General features: G+C 38.4%; 1 protein-coding gene across 1 annotated transcript in view; it reads right to left on the bottom strand.

The window, feature by feature from the left end:
• The window catches only part of prkg1b (protein kinase cGMP-dependent 1b), a 120,776-nt gene extending 109,144 nt beyond the window's left edge, over window positions 1–11,632 (bottom strand). The window contains exon 1 of the mRNA XM_035406191.1: window positions 11,074–11,632. Coding sequence (XP_035262082.1) covers window positions 11,074–11,339 — 266 coding nt within the window. The 5' untranslated portion in view covers window positions 11,340–11,632. The remainder of the gene's footprint in view (window positions 1–11,073) is intronic.
• Window positions 11,633–20,470: the final 8,838 nt, after the last annotated feature.

Here is a 20,470-nt window from a genome sequence, read left to right as displayed (position 1 = left end):
AAAATGTATCTGTATAATAAACACTAATTCATTAAGATTAATGTTAAATCACAACATTGTTTACGAAACACGGGGAATCCTGTGACAATGTGCATAGTAAAATGCAGGTTTGGTACAGATACAGGCACCTGGGCCAGTATTTCGGTTTTCTATGCCATCTATAAGCCTTCTGTGCACCAGACACATGGAGCCAGGGGATCTCCTCCTTCACGGACAGATAACACATTTAACTGCAGTAGATAGATTCAACTAACATTCCATAGCAACTGTACATTTCCTGGCAACAGCAACCATTTATTTATTGATTGATTGATTGATTGATTGATTGATTGATTGATTGATTGATTGATTGATTGATTGATTGATTGGCCAAATGATGGATTCATTCAGGCTGATCAGAGATTTAGCTACTTATTTTTGACAACAAAAATATTACTTTCTGTATTCCATATAAGGATGTGTGTTTGTTAATTGGAGTTCACAAGTAATCTAAATAGCAGCCAATTTAATCACCCAGAATTGCAACCAATGCCATTCAATAAATCACTGTGTGTGCTTGGATGCATATGCATGTAAAAGCATACATGTGTTAAAACATCCAGGGCTGCATGTATATATATATATACACTATCTTTGGTGTGGAATAGTATCCTAGCTTTTTTTCTATACATTTATTGTATCTCTATGCTGTGATTTAGATTGCACTACTATTCTTATATCTTATGTCTTATGTCTTATGTCTTATTCGCTCATAAACATCATATCCTTGCCAGACAAAGAAATCCCCTCAAACTCTTTCCAAATCAAGTTCCATTGCTAAATGTCAAAATTTATGTTCTATTCTCCTTTGAAAATGTTGCATGCATGGGGACACTTAATTGTTGTTTAATTGCTAAACTAAAGAATTCTCACAATATACCCAGTCTGCATGATAAACTTAATACGCAAACAGTATGCTGAGTAAAATAATATACATATTTTAATATGGTTGTGATGCCGTAGCAGCACTGTGAACTTAAGCATGTCTCTTCATTTTACACATTAATAAATCATACAGAAATAGCTCCTTCCCACTCATCACCTGCAGGTCAAACCTGTGGTCTTTATTCCCCACTCCCTCGCCTCCAATCACACAATCTCTTCCGCAGTCAATCCTCAGTTCCATACGGTTAATTCAAGCTATAACCCAGCATACTCCCTCCTATTGTCTAAGGGTTTTAAATATAGATTCCAATAGTAATGAATCGTCCCAAATGCCAAAATCTTGTAGATTTTTTAGGTGCTGAATCCATGCCCAGTTGTAAGAAATGTATAACATTCCTAATGGCTGCCATAAGTGCAATGTTACATGTAAATGAATTACTGTGCAGCTTATCTTGAACAAAATTCACCACAAGACGGCAACACAATAAAGTCTTTCTTATATATTTTCGTGTAAAAATATAAATTTCACCAACAATTGATGCTTTGCTTTTTATGAAAACCGAAAAAATCCAAAATGGCTTCCTTTACTGGCAGGTTACTAGGGAATCATACGAAAGCTGCACTGATATCAAAGCACTTCAAATACACAGAATTTCAAAATCTTATATCTTCACTCTCTAATCTCAAATTCTGTTGAACAAAAATTTTAACTATTCATTAATATGTCCAAAATTATTAAATTCTTCCACTAACATGTTTTACTCTGAGATACAGTGTTATCACCATGAAGCATTTTATGAGAAAAAAAACGGATCTATGTCAGGGGACCCCTGATCTACTTCAGGGGGCAGTCAGTTATTGACCTGATTCATTAAGTCTCACTTAATAGTAAGTTTGAAACAGGTTGAATAACAGGTGAGAAGTGTATTATTTGGAAGGAAGTTGAAGGAAGAATGCATATAGCTTAGACACCCAGAATGAAGACGTGATTCGAGACTGGCTGAGTGGTTATTGATGTGTGGTTCTGAGACCTCCCAGAGGGAACTGTTACCACCAGAACATATTTCCTCCTCTACTCCATTTGAAATGGCACTCAGGCCTAAGAGGAATACCGTCACAGTGAGATTACTGGGAGACTAACATAAGATTTTTTAATGGCTATTGTCCTGCTTAACTGAAATTTATTCCATAGTTTGGCCCTGCAGGGTTTCTCACAAGAAAATAAGTCGAAGGACTAGGTGTTACAGAAAGTATCAGACATTTGACAGGTTGGTCGGCAACAGAAATTGATCACTTCGTCTAGACATCACACCCTCGCCACCGTGTTCTGCAACTACTATTTTGCGTTTAAAGATTGAGGCCCAATGTATACAGTACATCGTATGGAACTACAGTATGTTGTGGTCAAAGTACTCAAAATATTCAAAGAAGGATCACACACGCCCTCTTGTGGTCATCTAACTGAAGCTGAAGTTGTTCCAATTCTACAATTATTATTATATTACAAAAAAGCCAGGGAAAACATTCATGTATTGCTGCTTTCACAACTAAAGATCCTTAATGTCATACTGTTGAGAAATCAAACTGTGCACAGTGGCAGCTGATCCAGCAGTTAGATCATTGATCATTGGTAACCAACCCTGTTCTTGGAGATCTATCATCTTGTAGGGTTTTCATTTCAACCCTAATTTGGCACACTTAACTCTACTGATTTGCCGCGCAGCAAGATCTGTCTGCTGATTAAGGTGTGCTTTGTTAGAGTTAGAGAGGAAACCTGCAGGACAGTAGATCTCAGGGAACAGGGTTGGTTACCACTGGGTTAGATCAACAAGGGAAGGCAAACGGGGTCGTGTTTGAACAGTGTTACACAGTTACTGTGCATTTCAGAAGAGTGAAGAAACACACTGGAGCTCGTTTATCACGACTTGCGTTCCATTCCCGCAACCTAAATTCTATACAGATGTCCAGGCAGAAGAGGTTCGTGACAATTTAGCCGAGAATTCACAAGACGTAAGCAGCAGCAGTAGCACAGATCAAAGTGTCTAAGACAGCGGATGTGGGGGATGCGACGCTTGAGCGTTCACCCGAGCTCTTCTATTCCATATGAGAGGAAGAGACGCTGGTAATGCAAGAGCTTTTATCTGCCCGATCCAGACAGCACTTTCCAATGTGAAGTGCGTTTGAATGAGCTTGTTGATTACTAATTTAGGGAGTTTGCGGAGAGAATAACAGGAAGAACCCTCACATTTGTTCCCACCATATGTTTTTTTCGCCCAGTTTTCTTTTCAACAGTAATGCTCTCGTTTACGCCTCATATATTATGCATAACTTAATTACTGAATTATTCTCTAGACCTACTACAGCTTCAGCGTGGCCCTTATTGTCACGATATACCGCCACCATAAACAGTAGGGTGCCTATAACATATTTAGAGATTTGTAAAATGCATGCACATAGTATGAGAATCAAAGCTCCTGCTACCGACTGTAATTGAAATAGGTCATTTAAAGTAATTAACAAGGGCTACTTTATTGATTCGAGGTGATGCATCTTTAAACACTGTGCCATTATAATTGCGTGGTTACTATGTAGGCTGTGTTGACTCCTTAAGGAGTGTGAAAATTGAATTTGCACTGTAATTGCACATTAATGAAAATAACCAAAGCCCCTTCTCAAACCATAACCACAAACCTATGCTTGACTGCACTTATAAACATACTGAAACCCCAAAGCCCTGCCCTACACATTTCTCAGATACAGGATAGATAACTATACATATATAAATATATATATATATATATATATATAACGTTTTGTGAACTGTATAGATGAAATGAATGTCATTAAATGTTCAGCAATTTGTTGTTTTTCCCCTTTGGATGCTATGAAAAAGGTCTTTGTCTCATGAAAGAACAGTTGTGTGTCCAAAATTGATTTTTAATCCACTTTTCTACAAAGATGGTTGGCTCAATTCTCATTCCTAAATTTAAAATGTACTAAAAATTTTGTTTTTTGGCACTGATGAATGTTTTCTCGCTACCATGATCTTAGAACAGTTACATATCATTTTAATTCAGCCAAGAATGCCAAAAATCTTGTAATTATACAAGTTTCATAGAAGATGTATTATTATTGTATAACAAATCTGCAATTGTATATACATCAGGAGAAAAGAAATCTGTCACAAAAGATGAAATCACATAGAACAAGATTTCATGCTTAAATTTAATCTATATATGAAACTGTTCGGAATCAGCTACATATTACAATAGCTACATATATCAATTTCTGATTTATTTAACATTTTGTCATCACAATGCAGAAGTTCACATTATATGTCATCACAGATACCATAACATACAAATCCTCTACTGTTTTCAGCATGCTCTGCTGGATGTCTGACACAAAGCTTATTGTCATGTCATTACCTGTACTGTGTTTTACTGCCATTTATCCCGAGCAACTTACAATGCAAACATAAACACTAAGATCAGGGATCGAAGTGTAGTAATTTCTTAGGGGGGAGGGGAAGTGTAATCACATTTTCAGTCATAACAAAAGGTCCAAGTCTTTCTACACAAACCTTCAGCTGCAAGTACCCGCCACTGAGCTGTCTATCATTTGGTAATGTACTATTATATGGTACTCTTACATTCAAAGGTCACAACACACTCAAAATACAAAGCTTAAGAAAGTTATTTTTGGTTAACTTTTTCCCACAGTACATCTTGAGAGAAAATATCACTGCTATCACTTTTCACAACTACCGAATGTTTCTTGAATTAGCAAAAAGATCAATTAAAGTAACAGAAACTAAACAATGGCCAAAATACTTTCCAAGTCTCCCAAGGGTCTCCCTTCTCTCTGCACCCAACATTTACTGTTTTATCGTTGCTTGTAAAATCAGAAAGCATAATGATATTACAGAGGACACACACATTGCCCATGCTAGTTATGGCTATAGCCAGTCATTATCAATTAAGTTTGTTGAAAACATATGTTTAAGTGCTTTCCTTTTTCATCTCTATGCTTTGCACAAATGGCTTTGTGTAAGTGGCCAGGTCTCTACACTTTCAGCAATTAGGGTCCCATTGTTTTGATTGGTCTGTCTACGATTTAATCACACAAAATCTATGCCTTTAAAAATGACTTTATAAAATGGCTAAAATTGCCATGTAGCACTTTAAGGAAAATTAAAGCATTAGATTATCTGACTGACTCAAAGTCTTGGGATTTGCATAAGAGACATCTGTTCTTCGCATAGTTGTTTCTTACACCACATAGCTGTTTCTTACACAGTGTGGTCTTCATATTGTAAATCATTTAGCAGGTAATTAAAAGTGTCTAATTAATAACAATTAACAGCTTGTTACAATACAATCAGTGCAACTGCAGTTGGGATGAAAAACAGCATACCCACCAGGTCCTGAATTTGAAAACACCTAGTTATGAGCAGCCACTCCTCTCAAGTGGGAACAAGTACCCAATACAGGTTCAAATTCCAACCACAGGGTATGCCTCTACACTAATCAGACCTGTCACGTGACCTCTTTTACCCATTTAGTGATATTGCTGATGATCTATGTTGTCCATTTCATCTGTTTGTACAAATTTAAGAATGTACCAGTCTGGGAGAAAGACACACACATTGTATAAGGATATAATGCATTTGTAGACTTTACAAACCAAAGACAGCATGCAAAAATTGAGCCATATTCAATAGACCAATAGAATCTGAGAATATACCACACTTTTCTAAGGCTAGCTAGCCAACATTCATGTAATGTAAGGACTTTATTGTATTTTGTTTAATGTATAATTGAGGTATATGCAACATTTGGGTAGAAAATCATTACCACAAATCTGTCTAAACACTCAAATCTCAATAAGATGATTTAGACAGCTACTCTACCAGACATATCCGTATTTGTCAACACATTGCTGAGGTAATACAACTGCGATTTCAAAATCCAACACCAATTTTTCTTTAGTGTTATGGTGCCTGAACAAAGTAACATTACTGATTTGTCTAATTTAGTTTTTTTAAAAAGGTGTTCCGTGTGAAATGCATACTCTCTTTAAAGCCAAGTTTACAGCCATTTTCACATCTCTCAGACACTGCAGTGTTCAGCATTGCATAGTTTTCAACTCCCTGTGACACAACGTTTAATAAGATGATGCGGTCTCTCAGTGGTGCTGTAAACCATTTCTTGGGTGGTCTAACATGGAGTAAACTCGTAATCTTTGTAAGCACACAGCACAGTTACTGGTAACAGTAAATCAAGTTGGCTGTAGAAGAGACAGATCCTTTGCATGTGGGCTACTGAAATGTTTTAGGTGATGTTTTTCTTGGAGGTGATGTCAGTATCAATAGTACATGTCAACTTTGTTTTCTCTGTTTGCATCACTGTGGTCAGACATCAGGCCATGAGACTAATATGGCTGACTGTTCAACTTTAACAGATTTGTATCAAAGCCAACCTTTACAGTCAAAATTTTTTGTTCAAAGTGCATTTGTAGAAGTTATCACAACTGATGTACCCTTAGTAGTTGTACTTGAAACATATATTTTAGTAAATCTTTGAAATTTGAGAAAGCAATCTTGTCTCATGCCCTTTCGCACAAATAGGAGGCTGTGTGACTTGAAAAGCATGAGAGTAAGTGGTGTATAAACATTACTCAGCTTAACATTAAACACCTTGTGGCTCCTGTGCATGGATTCTGAAGTGATAAAGAAACAACCCAGACAGGATGTTTCGTTTTGCAGAAAAAACCTCACCCTTGACCTTCAGAATGTTTTTATAACTCCTGTTTTTGTATTTCATATACTTAAAGTACAGTATACTATGGTGCACTTTGGCCACCATGGTAAATGTGTAAAATATTTCACACGTTAGCATAATCGTTTATGAATAAAGTAATGAATTCCAAAAAAAGGTTTTAAGTCAAAGTATGAGCAAACAAAATGTGAAGATTCTGTCTTCTGACTTGACTTTTCTGACACAATAGCCACCGTGCAGTTTTATGGCTTTATTTTTAATAACTTTTAATGCATTGTTTTACTTACTCCCAGTTTAGAATGCCAAACTATATTTGCAGTCCTGTGGCATTACAGAAATATCCTCAGTCAATTTAGGACAGGACAGGCTGGCACACATTTCCTCTGAAGCATGTGTAGCCAACCACCACATCTTTTCAACCAGCTGAGCCACACTGCTATTGGGCAGGAGGACTGTGCTCCTTGACCAGCTGGCACAAGCAGACCTATTGCCCAGAGGAGTCACTAAATAGTAGTGACAAGGGGCAAAACACTACTAAGCGAAACACGTTTTGTTGTGCAAAAGCAAAGACAATGTTTCAAATAACAAAGGTTGTCATGAGGTAAGGTGAATATCAGACCTGTAATTATTTTGGATGTGAATACACCCTGTCTGGTTAAATGCTGGATGAGTCACTGGACCAAAGGATGACTCATGGCAGTATTGATTCAACGCTCTGTTGAGTGAGATATTACACCAGGGACCAGCACTGTAGATTGACACCCGCTCATTCATGATTTTCTTGTTTGTTCAGAACTCAATGCAGATATTATTCTTGATAGTAGTACTAGTAACAACAACAACAGCAATAATAATAATAATAATAATAATAATAATAATAATAACAAATGAATCGTGTGTATTTATTGCGAATTATATTGTAAGAGCACTTCCTTAAAAATGTACTTCAGCAGGACTTAAGCTGACCTTTTACTATACTTCTTGATTTCTATTATAGATCAACAGAAATCTGATCTGTAATTAATGACATTGTCATATGATGAAGAAGACCGTACTCTGGTTTCATATATTAAGACTAATGTAACATTTTCTTATCAATCGCCTCTGTGTGTGATACATCTTTGTATCTGATTACATAATTTTTGCATTTTTGCAATTTCTAGAACAGTGAGATCTGTTGTTAGTCTTTAATGGACAGGATTAAGAACATGAGAGTTTAGGTCTGCAAGCATATTTCCCTAACAATTATGCAACCCTGCCACCCTGTATACATTTGCTTGTTTATGTTACACCATTAACAATAGTCAAACTGCGAAGGACGTCAAAGTCCTTGAGCATCCAGTCATCTTTTCTTCCTGTGTGTCATTTGTTTAAGATAAAGTACCCAAAAATGAATCTGTTGTCACAGAGGTCAGAATTCACATTTCCCAGATTGGCAGGGGTTTTCTATTCACACCACCCTACACCCTCTGGCCATTCTTCACAGGTGAATGGATCTTCCGATGTGGCTTTAAGTTGTAGATGGCTCCTTTTTAAAATAAGCTATCTTGACCCTCATGTTGCCAATGTGAGTTTTTTTTTTATTTTTTACTTTCAATGACAATATTATTAAATAGTTCATGCAATCTGTCTGCATCAACTTCACATCTGATTTTTAATGTTAATCAGTTTGATAACATTTTTTCCAAAACATTCATGTTTGTGAATCTCTACATAGCTGACTTGACAGCTATGCAGAATTTTGCTGCCATCCAGTGGTATCATTGAGTATAAGTTAAGTCAGGTGTAAAGATATTTCGTCAGATTCTTTAAAAAAATGTAGTAATATGTATACAAAGCCCATCTTAGAATCTGAATTGAGCAATTGCGTCATGACATTGTTTACCATAGTGTGAAGGTGGAAAACTAGACAGATTTCATACAAAACATACAATTTATATAAAATTAAAATATGTTTTGAGAGAAGCTAAAATTCAGGAAATTTTCTTTTTATACTTCACAATGAAATGGAAAATTGCAGGTTCCAATGTGCAGCACCTACAAATTGCTGAAGCTCTATTCATGGATTTGGACACATTATCCCAATAGCGAATAAGAAATAGTCTGAATATGAAGTAGACAGAACGCCAAAATTCTATTTAAAAAGCTCAAAGTGATTCTGGCTATTACCTTGAAAAGTAATTTAGTCATTCTGATTGCAACGGGCATAAAATATTAATCACATGCGAAGAGCAGGAAAGAAGGCCGCCTGGCAACATTGCCAAAGTGGGGCTGGTCGATCGCTTTACTCCGGGCAGAGTCGTCTCAGACAGTGGTCATGATGATGCGTTCTCAGACTGAAAGAAAATCTGAGCCATGCGTTTGCAAGGTAGTATCATTTGTAGACGTACCATACGATAGGTTGTGTCTTTCAAGGTGGTATTATTTATAACTATTGATTAGGTTGTGTCTTTCGTGGTGGTATGAAATGTGTAGCAATGCAGTACATTAGGTTGTAGCCTGCGATGTGGTATCATTTGAAGCCATTTGAAAAGGTCACTCTCTTCAAGGTGATATTATTTGTAGCTGTGCATTTGGTTGTCAATTGCGCTGTGTTGCTGAAAGTCACGTGGTGCATTAGGAGGTATTACTGTAACATAGCAGAATGCTAGGTCTCCTTTGTGTCCATCACAGAATTCACACTGTTACTCTGAATTGTGCATTTGGTGCAACCCTGCAACACTTTAGCAACCCTGGAGTTTAGTATCCAGAAATATCCTGTGCACCCTTACCTATAAGGGTGGTACAGTATATGGTAGTGTGGTGTGGCTGTTGAAAACTGGGCTGGGTAACAAAAGCTTTTGTTTTCATTCCTAGGTTAAGCACTGATGTTGCATACCAGAGCGAGATATATAACCTAAATTACTTTGATAAAAATTGAAAAAGTGTTTTAAGAAAATGTAATATGTAGCAGGTGTCCAGTGTCCTGTCTTATCAGAAAAGCACTGGTGTGACCACAGGTTATTGTTTTTGCCCAGCATTAAGATACCTGATTCTACTTATCAAGGTCTTGATCGAGGACCATGATTAGTTAAGTAGTTGAATCAGGTGGTGCAACATATATGAGAGATTCAACTGTTCAGCAACTGACTTTTGACGTTTCAGCCACATGTTTTATACATTCCACAGACCTACAGCAATGTATGAAACTGCATGTTGACTGTATAGTTAATATTGCAATGTTGCAAATAAGCACAATAGTACTGGGGATGTTTAAGTGTTGAAAAGTGTTGTATCTACAATAGTCACAGTAACGTTCATTCCATTCATTGGGGGAGTTCATTCAACATATATACTGATCGCTGCTTAGTTGCTCTCCGAACTGTGGAATACCGCGTCCACGACAACACTGCTTGAAGTCGGAATTGCGCAAACAGGGAATTACCATGCTGGAGAAGTACGCGTAGATGCACACCAACAAGGAAAATAGCCGGTCTAGTATGAAATATAGCTCATTATTGATTAAATGTACACGAATGAATAAATTAATTATCATCGTCTTAATTTTCTGTTTATCTTATATCTGATTTTATTGACATGATTATCTGTTCAGATGTATCAGATCAACGAGACAGTTCGAAAAAAGAATCTGACGTTTCATTTGGGTGAAAATGCCAGTTACTGAAAAGCGAACCCTATGGAATGGCATTCCCCACGCCCGCCTAGGACGAAAGTAAAAATGAGGCACAGTCTATACCGGTGTGTGTGTGTGTGTGTGTGTGTGTGCGTGTGCGTGTGTGTGTGTGTGTGTTCTTTTGTTTCAATAATGCATGCTTATAATTCATTCGTGCTGAACACGTAGGCTACAGCTTCAGATCTAACATCATGAAAAGGACCAGGCGTAAAAAATTCTTGGGAAAAATAGGGGCACACAAAGCATTTCTAATTGAGTATTAAATGTCCTTAAACATGCATTTCAGCTCTCAGCATCCATCTACTAAAAGCCAATAATGCACTACACTTCCTCCATCGAATTTCCCCTGGGAATTCCATGATGGAGCAGATCAATTAAACTCGTTGATGGCTTATGTTATTTTCTCCACTTAGAAGTACCTTTTCCCTTCAGAATGAAAGTGTTGCCCGATTGATCGGCCAGTGACATCTGCAAAAAGTAGCTAAATGTAGTCTGACTCAAGTTTCAGTGCGACTGCTACCTTACGGTGATTTGATTCGCCTGCTGTTCTCTTACCGCAAACATTATGTCTTAAAAGCAACCCACACTGCCATACATGCAAACGTACCATTAGATCGTATACAGTACAATTACAATGCAATTACTTATGACGGTATTCCTCAAGGTGAACCTAACTAAAAAAAAACAACGCCTTACTTGTCAGACTTTGCGTATTTCCGAAAGGCTTGACTGGTCAGGTCCTGGAAGGATCTATACGTCTGAGGCTCCGCCGAGATGCCTTGGGCTCGCCGGGTCCTAGGTCCAATTATCTGAGCGCTTGGTAAAACGGATTGACATTTGTGGAGTTTTCTTTTCAGTTCCTGGATCTCTTCCTCCTTTTCGGCTAGGCGTCTCTCCATGTCTCTTATCCTCTCCTCCTTTAGCATGAGGATCTTGGCAAAGTCCTCTTCCAGGTCACTCATTTTAGAATCTGCACAAACTTTTCTCCCGCGTATGAGTGGTGATAACAAAATCCAGTGGATGCTGTGGTCGAGCTGTTTGGATTCTGATGTAGACACCTGGCACCAAAAAGCCGGCGTGTGAACCTTTTCGACCCTGTTACAGTAGTTACTGCTGATTCAACCGAGAGGTACAGACAAAATGATGTTTGGGCGGTAAGCAACGGGGTATGCTGAGAGCTAATCCTCAGAACACTCTGGGGAGTTGGTGGTTAGATTTCATTGAGAAACCTATTAGAACGCCCCCCTTTACTCCAAAGAGACATTCGGTTTGAGCTGGAGCCCAGCGCTTTCAAATGAGTGAGTTGGATTAGAGCTGGTATTAGCCGAGATAGCATCTATAGCAAGCAACACGAACTGATCGAAGAAGAGAGAAAAAGACTAATCTTTAAACCCAAGACTTGATGCTTGAGATGGCAGTAATTGCCATGTGATCCAATGCGTGACGCAGCCCCGTGTAACTCGATCCAGTTCTTAAAGACAATGTTTACATCACGATTGTGCTGAGCACTGCACCGTTTCTGGAGAACGTGAACCCAAGTCTTCACCGGGAGTTTATGGTTTCAAATGTAGCATATTTCGTGTTACCCTGTGTCATAGTCTGAGTTGAAACCTCGGGGCATGCGTTTTGGTAATTTCGGCCAAATTGAATCAGACATTGATGGGATAATAAAATAAACCCTACCTTTTACTTGTTGTTCTAATATCGTTCAACCTGCTAGACATTTCTTCCCCGGTAAAAATTGTAGTTACAGATTAATCTCCACTTTTTAGAAGAGTTTAAAAAATGATTACGCACTTCTGAACGTTTTCCCTGGTTGCAGCCTATTTTATTCGTTGAAACGATCGGTGTGCAAAAGTATCCACATTACGATTTTAACTAGAACATGCCTTAGCCTACGCATTCTTTGCACTGCTGTCTTATTATGTCTCTGATTTCGCATCAGTTCATTCATCATCAGTCTGGCCAATGTGCTAAGAGAATGATTAATTGAAAAGCGCAGTAGCCTACGGAGAATAAATAGCCTGCATGATGTGCAGAATATTTTGCCTTTGCAGATTTCATTCATATCCTCTTAGTAGTCTTAGTTTTTATTATTATTATTATTATTATTATTATTATTATTATTATTATTGTTGTTGTACTTTATATTTTGTTATTGCAACAATGGTTTAAAATGTTTTACCATCAGCTGTATGTGTTTATTTTAGCAAAGAAACGGCTGCCTTGATTAATCTGCATTCCCTTTGCAACACGGTTGTTTTGAGAAGGTAAAGCCAATCGTTCTTTACTAAACCGTCCTGTATGGCCGCTCTGATGACCGCAAGATATATGACTCCCCTTCTACTTCTGTCTTAAGCGGAGCGGGACCCATGGCCCTTGGGAAGAAACATGATCAGACACAACCTGGTGAGATCACACCTGCACCCATAAAGGTGGAGCGCCACCCTGTGTTCGAGTCAAATTCATAAAAATCCTGTTGGTTTAATTGAACACAAAAATATGAAATACTGTCGATAAGCCAATACTATTATATTAATCATTTATTTCTATTTGTCCACCATTTGTAAATGTGAATGCTGGTTTTCACATACACACACTGACACACACACATAATTATTTTCTTTTTATATATCGGTGCTGAATTTCCTGATATCTCAATAGTCCAGACATATATGTTTGATGTATTACTTATTATTAATGACACATTCAGTTATATCCAGATTGATTTAACCCACAAGGTCACCATAGCCATATACATAGTGTGTATGCATATGCTGTCATGATATGCAAAGTCAGACAAGTGTGTGTTTTGGTGGGTGTGTGTGAATATATATGTATGTGTGTGTGTGTGTACATGTGTGTGGATGAGGCTACCATAAAGCTAAACAAGTTACATAAATCTTACCTTGCTTTCACTAGATAAGTATATTTTTATTAGATTATGTTTCACTAATCTATGCTAAGCACTGTTATGTAATGTTTCACTAGTTATGGTAAGCATGTAAGTCAATGGAATGCAAGTCCTGCTTCTTCCAGCAGTAACCTGAAGTTAATGTTTACAAATGTCAAGAAATCCTATGAAGCGTGACTTGGCAACTTGGCAGTTGAAGTCAGGCAAAACTATGGAAAGTGTTTCTTCCAGATTATACATATATGAATATCTTGTTCATTTGAAGAAGAAAAAAACACAAACACACACACACACACACACATACTTTTGGTGTATGGCCTGAGCATGAAGACGATAAGCACTCCCTTGTCTGAAAAACCCCTGATATATATCAGAGTAAAATGATGCAGCTGAGCAGGGTTTTATTATTGACATGCACCATGTATGCTTATAGCAGCATTAGAGTCGATTAGGGCGTTATTTTCAGCACTCTGTTAATTGCACGTTACCAGGATTGCATCATATGATGTCCACAGCTCATAACCACGTTGGAAGTGTCGGGTGGAAGTCATTGGTGTGTTTTTGCCACTTACGCCTGCCCGTTTCACACCGAACAGATGTGACAATTCACACAAAAAAAAATGAGCATTGCCAAGCCTCACATCAGAATAAACAAGAGCCCTCCTCATTTCCAAAGGAGAGATCGGGTTTCAGAGGAGTCCAGCAGACATTAGTCATCCCCTTCCTGTAATGCTTACACAGTCCCCCTTGGAAACTATAGAGGGTCTACTCTGAGAAGACAAGAGTTTTTTTTTTCTTTTTTCTTTTTTCTTTTTCAAGATCAATACTGTTTACGTCCGGTGCCCAGCATTCAGAAATCATCTCTGAGGACGGTGAAATGTTAACTGGCTTTGTGCCATTGATAACAGGCATGAGCGTTTCATTGTTGTGTAAAACAAAACAAAATGCAAAAAAAAGGATGATAAAGGTCAATAACTTGAATGCATCTCTTCCCAATTTAGCCCCACACACACAGATTTTACCACGTGTCAGGAAAATGCACTGCCAGCCTTACTTAAGAAAATCCTCTCTTTTTATGCTCAAGTAACAGAAATGTTCGGGCATAAAACTTATCTTAGTTACCTGTTCACACTTTTGAACAATAGAAATACAAAAATTGTGCAACAGCAAGGTTTATTTAAAGCCTTTATTTTGAAGGCCTGTTTGTCTCTGGGTAGTACAAAGCTGCCATTTGCCATTAGTACAGTTTACAAGTTCACAGTTTATTCACTGGGTTATTTAAGTCCTGTGTATTTTTAGGTCTTTTTTTCCTCACTTTCATCTCAGATTATTTTTACTCAAGCTATTCTAACCTAGAGATCAGACAGACTTTTATATCACTTCTCCCACATTGTCTGAAGCTTTGAAGGCACACCATTTTTTCATGCCTGAGTGGTGTGATTTTAAGCTTTGCTGAACAAAATCCAGGAGATTACTTATTACATATACTTCTAAGCTTCATATATACTGTAGAACAAAGTGGAGACTGATGACCACGTCTGAGTGAGTGGACAAAGGTAAGGCACGGGTATGCCAAGATGAATGGACGCTTTACAACCAAGAGACTGCTAAATGCCCAAAAATGAGCTGACCTGTTTCCATATACCCCCTCATTCTCACCTTTGTTACACCTCTTAAGACCTCCCGTCGGTAGATTTCCAGATGTCCACCACGACAGACTGCTTGAGGTAAATGCTTGAAATAACAAAGTTCGCCCCTCCTCTGTCTATCTGTCTGCCTGTGTGTGTGTGTGTGTGTGTCTCTCTCTTTCTCTGTATTAAGTAAGTGCATATTTGGAAAGGTCAGAGCATTCTATTTTAACTACAGAAAAAGAAAAGAGCCAGAAAAGATAAGTTTATGTGTGTCTTTTGATGAGAGGGGAGCAAATGAAATATTTTCTTCTGGGCAGACAGCCATGAAACTGGTATGATTCTTTGTTAGCAAAGGATTTTTTAAAAATAAAACAAAACAAATACACATTTGTAAAAAAATAAATAATTTGTAATTGATTAAATAAACCATCAGTGATATGGAAAGTTGGCTCGGTTAAGTGGAATTTAACACTTACAAATGTTCTTGGAGACTCGTTCCAGATTTCAGTATATGATTGATTTGCTTTATAAATTGTAAGTTATGTGAAATGTGTCACAAAAAATATATTTCACTCATCAATTAAAATGTATCTTATTTCTATGTCAAGTATTAATATTGCTGCCCCTAAGCAGTGTACCATAATGGTTTGGGATTTGGGCCTGTAACGTTGAGAGAGCAGGTTTGATTTTCGGGTCGGTCACTGCAGTTGTACACTTAAGCAAGATACATAACCTGAATTGTTTCCAGAAATATCCGGCTGTATAACTGGATCGTATGTAAGCTGTGCAAGTCACTCTAGAAAATTTGTGACTACACTACGTTGTTCATAGAAAGCAGCATATGTACTCCCAATATAGTCTCCATTCATGAGCCCATTTAAGATCAAATGTATCATATGTTGAGCTAGATTTATGTATTTGAAGACAGACATTGTCTTGATAGACATTCAGTCCTTTATAATGGACTCATTCGGGGTGAAAACAATTCCACTATCTTATTTTTATGATACCTATTGTCGTTCATTTTTTCTGTGTATGTTGAAACCCTGAAGACCATGTTTTGTAAGCCTATAAAGAACATTGAAATATGAGAGGAAAAAAAGTTTTTTTAAAAAGATCGACTGGCATCTATAGGCAGAAATGAACCCCCAGATATGACACCAAGATGTAGAGCCGTGTACAGGGAGAGGCGGTGAGGAAATATCTTGCTTGAGACTGGGTTTATTTATAACAGTGCATGTAGCTGATGCACAAGTGCTCTTGTGTTTATTAATCATCCTTGGGGGGGTGCATATTTATGACTGTTCTCGGTAAGAACTAGGGCACGTTCGATCAATGAGGCTTCTCTTCAGAAGCAGCTTGACGGCGCAGATAGTCTTTCATAAAAACAGCTCATATTTCTGTCTGCGTGAGGCTGTTGTCCTGACCGTTGTCCATTTATCACGCTCATTCAGAAGGAAGAAAGATTTTGATATACCCCGCTTTGTGAAATGATGCCGTTGCAATTGATTCATTCTGGAATTGTCTACAAGTGCAGCAGAGCATCATAAGCCACCCCCCTCCTCCCACACGCGCACACAAACAAAAAAAAAAGCTTCAGATTTTCAGCATCGTTGCATTTTACAGGGAAATTATATTTGACACAGGTCTTCGCCGGTGCAGTGCAGAGCTCGCATTTTACATTCCACTCATAAAATCAAAAAAAGATCTTGAATGATTCATCCCCTTCCACAAAGATCATTATATCAAACAATGGGAGACATCACCCTGGGCTGCTGAACCTGATTCAGAAGCAGGGAGTTCTCGGTAATAGCTCTCTAATGGCGCCGCGGTGACCCCTGACCCCGTAATGTACCAGCACTTTTATTGAATGCGGACCCGTTGCCCACGTGACGCGCCGCTCTGCCTGCCGGACCATGAGAAAGCCACTTAGGGCGCATTTGGAATAAAGGAGGGAATGGATTATGGCAGTCGAAGCTGGGACTAATTTTAACGTGGTGCGCCATTTTTATTATTTTTTTCCAGCCTTTGAAAGGGAAACAGAATTACCGCGAGGCGTAAAAAACGACGCCCTTGGTTAAGGTGAGGGAATGGGAAAATGGGAGTTCCAGGCGGCGCTGACCTTTCCTGTTTTGTTTCGGGCAGACCGGACGGGTGAGAACGCAGGGCGCTTTAGCCCAAGGTCAACCGGTGCAGAGGTCACCTTGTCTCCGGCCCAGACTGGACGCGGCACATTTAAAAAAAAAAAATCATAATTAGACACCTGATACTAATAACATTGTTATCACAAAAGTTGACCTGCGTGGGCGTTTTAACGAAGAGAGAACCTCTGGTTAGAGTGATGCCTTATTCAAATCCCCATAGCCAAACCATCTAATTGCTGCCATAATTTGCATACGTTTTTATATTGCTCAGGTTTACACCTAGGACAGAAATCATGTGGTGAGAGTAAGTGAGAAAGAGAACAGACAGGCTGGGAATGGGCTGAGAATTATTTAATCTAAAGAGGGTTAGAGGGAAAAAAAATCCCTAGCAATGTACACATATAGCTGAGAATCAAAATTTTCTTTTAGCAATGTTGGAGATATATCCAGTATGTGTACTAAAATCCATGCTTATTAGATCATATCTAACAGCATACATTGTTCATTTTTACATATATTTTGACTGTATGCCTAATGATATCAACTGTATCGTGACTCTTTTTATTGTGATGTTACTGGGATATGTATCCTATTAAAAAGGCCCAGGAAAAGGCTGATACAACATACATTCATAATTCAGAGACGGTCCAAGTTATCAGTTATGAAATCTAAACAAAGGCCGTTTTCCTAAACTGAATCATAAGTAAAACTTTGTTTATATATTTTTACCATTAATTTTTACATTAGAAGACTGAGGTAAAGAGTCTTTCTGGAGGGTAAAGCAGAAGGTCAGTGTTCAGTGCTTTTACCTCTTCTACACAATTCATACTTCACCAAGTAATTGACAATCAGTTCTTCTTTCGTGACTAATTCCTGCCAGGAGTATTGGCAAACCCTTCAGATGAACTCATTTATTTCAGTCCAAAGGGGCTTTGTGTGTTTACCTCTCCTAGGAGCGACACAGGGAATATGGGCGGCTTCTGCAGTGGTTCATTCAATCAGTAAGCATCGCATGAAAGGCTAACAAGGTCTCACGACTGCCTTATCAGGAGATAATAAGAACATAACAAACTGTTGCTAATAGAGTGAAGAGAACAAAAAAGACCTCGGTGGCTTGCCTCAGACTCTTTCTTTAGTACCTCTTCAGATGGTTCATTCGGAAAATAAACGCATTATAATTTGAAATGATGCCGAAATTATATGCAACACTACCAACATGTTAATGACCTTGATTAGATATGGTTTAACAACGACAGTGTTCCTGTCTTTTCTAAATCTTAGCGCAGGTAATTATGCACCTCAGGTTTTGTGTTTGTATTCAGTGCAATATCCAAAAGCAAATCACAAAAGGTGGCATGCATTTAGAAGGCTTTAGACTGGCAGAAACTAGTAGATATCTGAAAGTTTGTATAATTCCTTTTTAGACAATGAACCTCCTTACAAACCTCAGAGATGATAAATACATTCTGTAACATCTAGCACAACATTAATATGTGATGTCATCTGGAGAGTAGCTTTGCTGATGAACATGTGATGTTTACCGTAAAAGAGCAGGCTGCAGTTAATGATGTGAAAGCATATATATGCAGTATAAATTGGCCTCCAGTTAACGGTTTTTATTGTGGCTGTGGTCTTATTTCAGTTCACTCAATCAAGCCCTGCCCCATCCACCAAACCTCCTCCTGTTTCCTAAAATGGAGGCCGGAAGAACTTTCTACGAGAGGAATCTTGTACGTCCAGCACTGGTTCACGCGCTGCGTGTAACGAGACCTGTAGCGACCAGGTTACCCCGACACAGCGCCGCTTCGCCTTCACCGCCCCGCAATAAAACGGGCGGCCTGTCTCTAAAGATAGACAGAGGCAGCGGGGAGAGAGCGTCATAAATTGTTAGCGTCGGCCCCGGCTGAATTCCTCCCCAGCAGTTTTAGTGCCGTGCTGTCGGAGGGAGCAGCTGAGAGGCCTGGAGACATTCCTCTGTGGCTGACCTGGGGCTCACCAGGCCCCGGCTTGCAGCCCGTCAGCAAAAGGGGTTAACGCACAAAACATCCCCCGATTCGGCCCGACCAGCCTGCGGCTGACAGGCCGGACGGTAATAAGCCCTGACCTGCGTTACTCACACGGTGTGTCAATAACCCGAAGTCTGAGGCAAACACTGAGCGATGAACAGGCTTTACCTTCGGGTAATGTGCTGGTGAAATGTACTTACAGTAAAACGGGCTGTAATTCTTTTCTTTTTTCTTCTTTTTTTTAAATGTGCAGCTGTCTGTCACAAGTAACCCACCCCGCCCCCTCCCCCTCCCCTTCTCCAGGGATGTAAAAAGTGAGATCACTGCTGGGTGACGTTATACAGCAAGCAAATAAAGTGTAAAGATAAAACTGATAAAATATCTTTATTTTATGTAAAAAAGGGTAACACTTTATTGAAAGTGGGTGTTCATTCACTGGTCCTAAATATTGTCATAACCCATGAATATAATACATGACCAAATCCTAACAAATGACATAAAACTTTAAAGCACGTAATAATAACTATTAGCGCACTAATGGCATAACATATGCACTGGCTATAATATACTGTATATTCATGTACACCTATGATAGTGCTTAGAATAGATTATGTAGTATTTACTAAAGTATAATAAATGACCACAATGGAAATTTATTAAAAGTGTTACCTAAAAATGCTATATGTTTTTTTCATTAGCAAGAGGTGTGGAATTACTATGCATCTTCGCTGAAGAGAAGCAGACATGCAGGGAACAGTGTTGAAGAGAGAGAAAAGGCCATTGAGCCAAAGCCATTACAGATACACCTGTTAGTCAACTACTGAACCAATCCCATTCCAAGCTACTTCCCTTTCCACCACTAACCCGATCCCATCGCTGCAGATTTTAAACATTTTAATGAAACCTCTTTGGGGGAGGGATATAACAACAGAAAAAACACACAACACTAACTAACAAATAATAATAATCATAAAAATCATAAGAAAGCACATAACATGAAACATTCAGTCACATGAACATTGGGTCTTAGGTATTACTGGGTAGCAATAAAATGAGTCATCCCGACTGAGAAGGGATTGAATTTCCTATTACTGGGTAAATTGGATATGGGAGAATAAGAGTATGAGAATATGTGTGCTCGTGTTGGGATAATGAATTATGTGTCAAGAATAATATGACAAAGGAAATAATAAAATAGCAAGAAGAAAATGGATTGTCTGTGATGGTGTGCACATGAGAACTTTAATGATTTATTGATGGTGATATGCTAGTGTACTGGAAAACAAGAGGGAAGATCATGGGATTGTTATGCGTTTAAGGGATTTATGATTGGGGTCCAGATTTGATCATATTTTGCCGATTTATATTTCGCAGAGGCTGTTACCATAGATATATTAT

The sequence above is a fragment of the Anguilla anguilla genome, chromosome 2 (assembly GCF_013347855.1).
Source record: "Anguilla anguilla isolate fAngAng1 chromosome 2, fAngAng1.pri, whole genome shotgun sequence".
In the NCBI taxonomy this organism is placed as follows: Eukaryota; Metazoa; Chordata; class Actinopteri; order Anguilliformes; family Anguillidae; genus Anguilla; species Anguilla anguilla.
The sequence above is the reverse complement of the archived record's forward strand: the minus strand, read 5'-3'. Positions and strand labels throughout refer to the sequence as shown.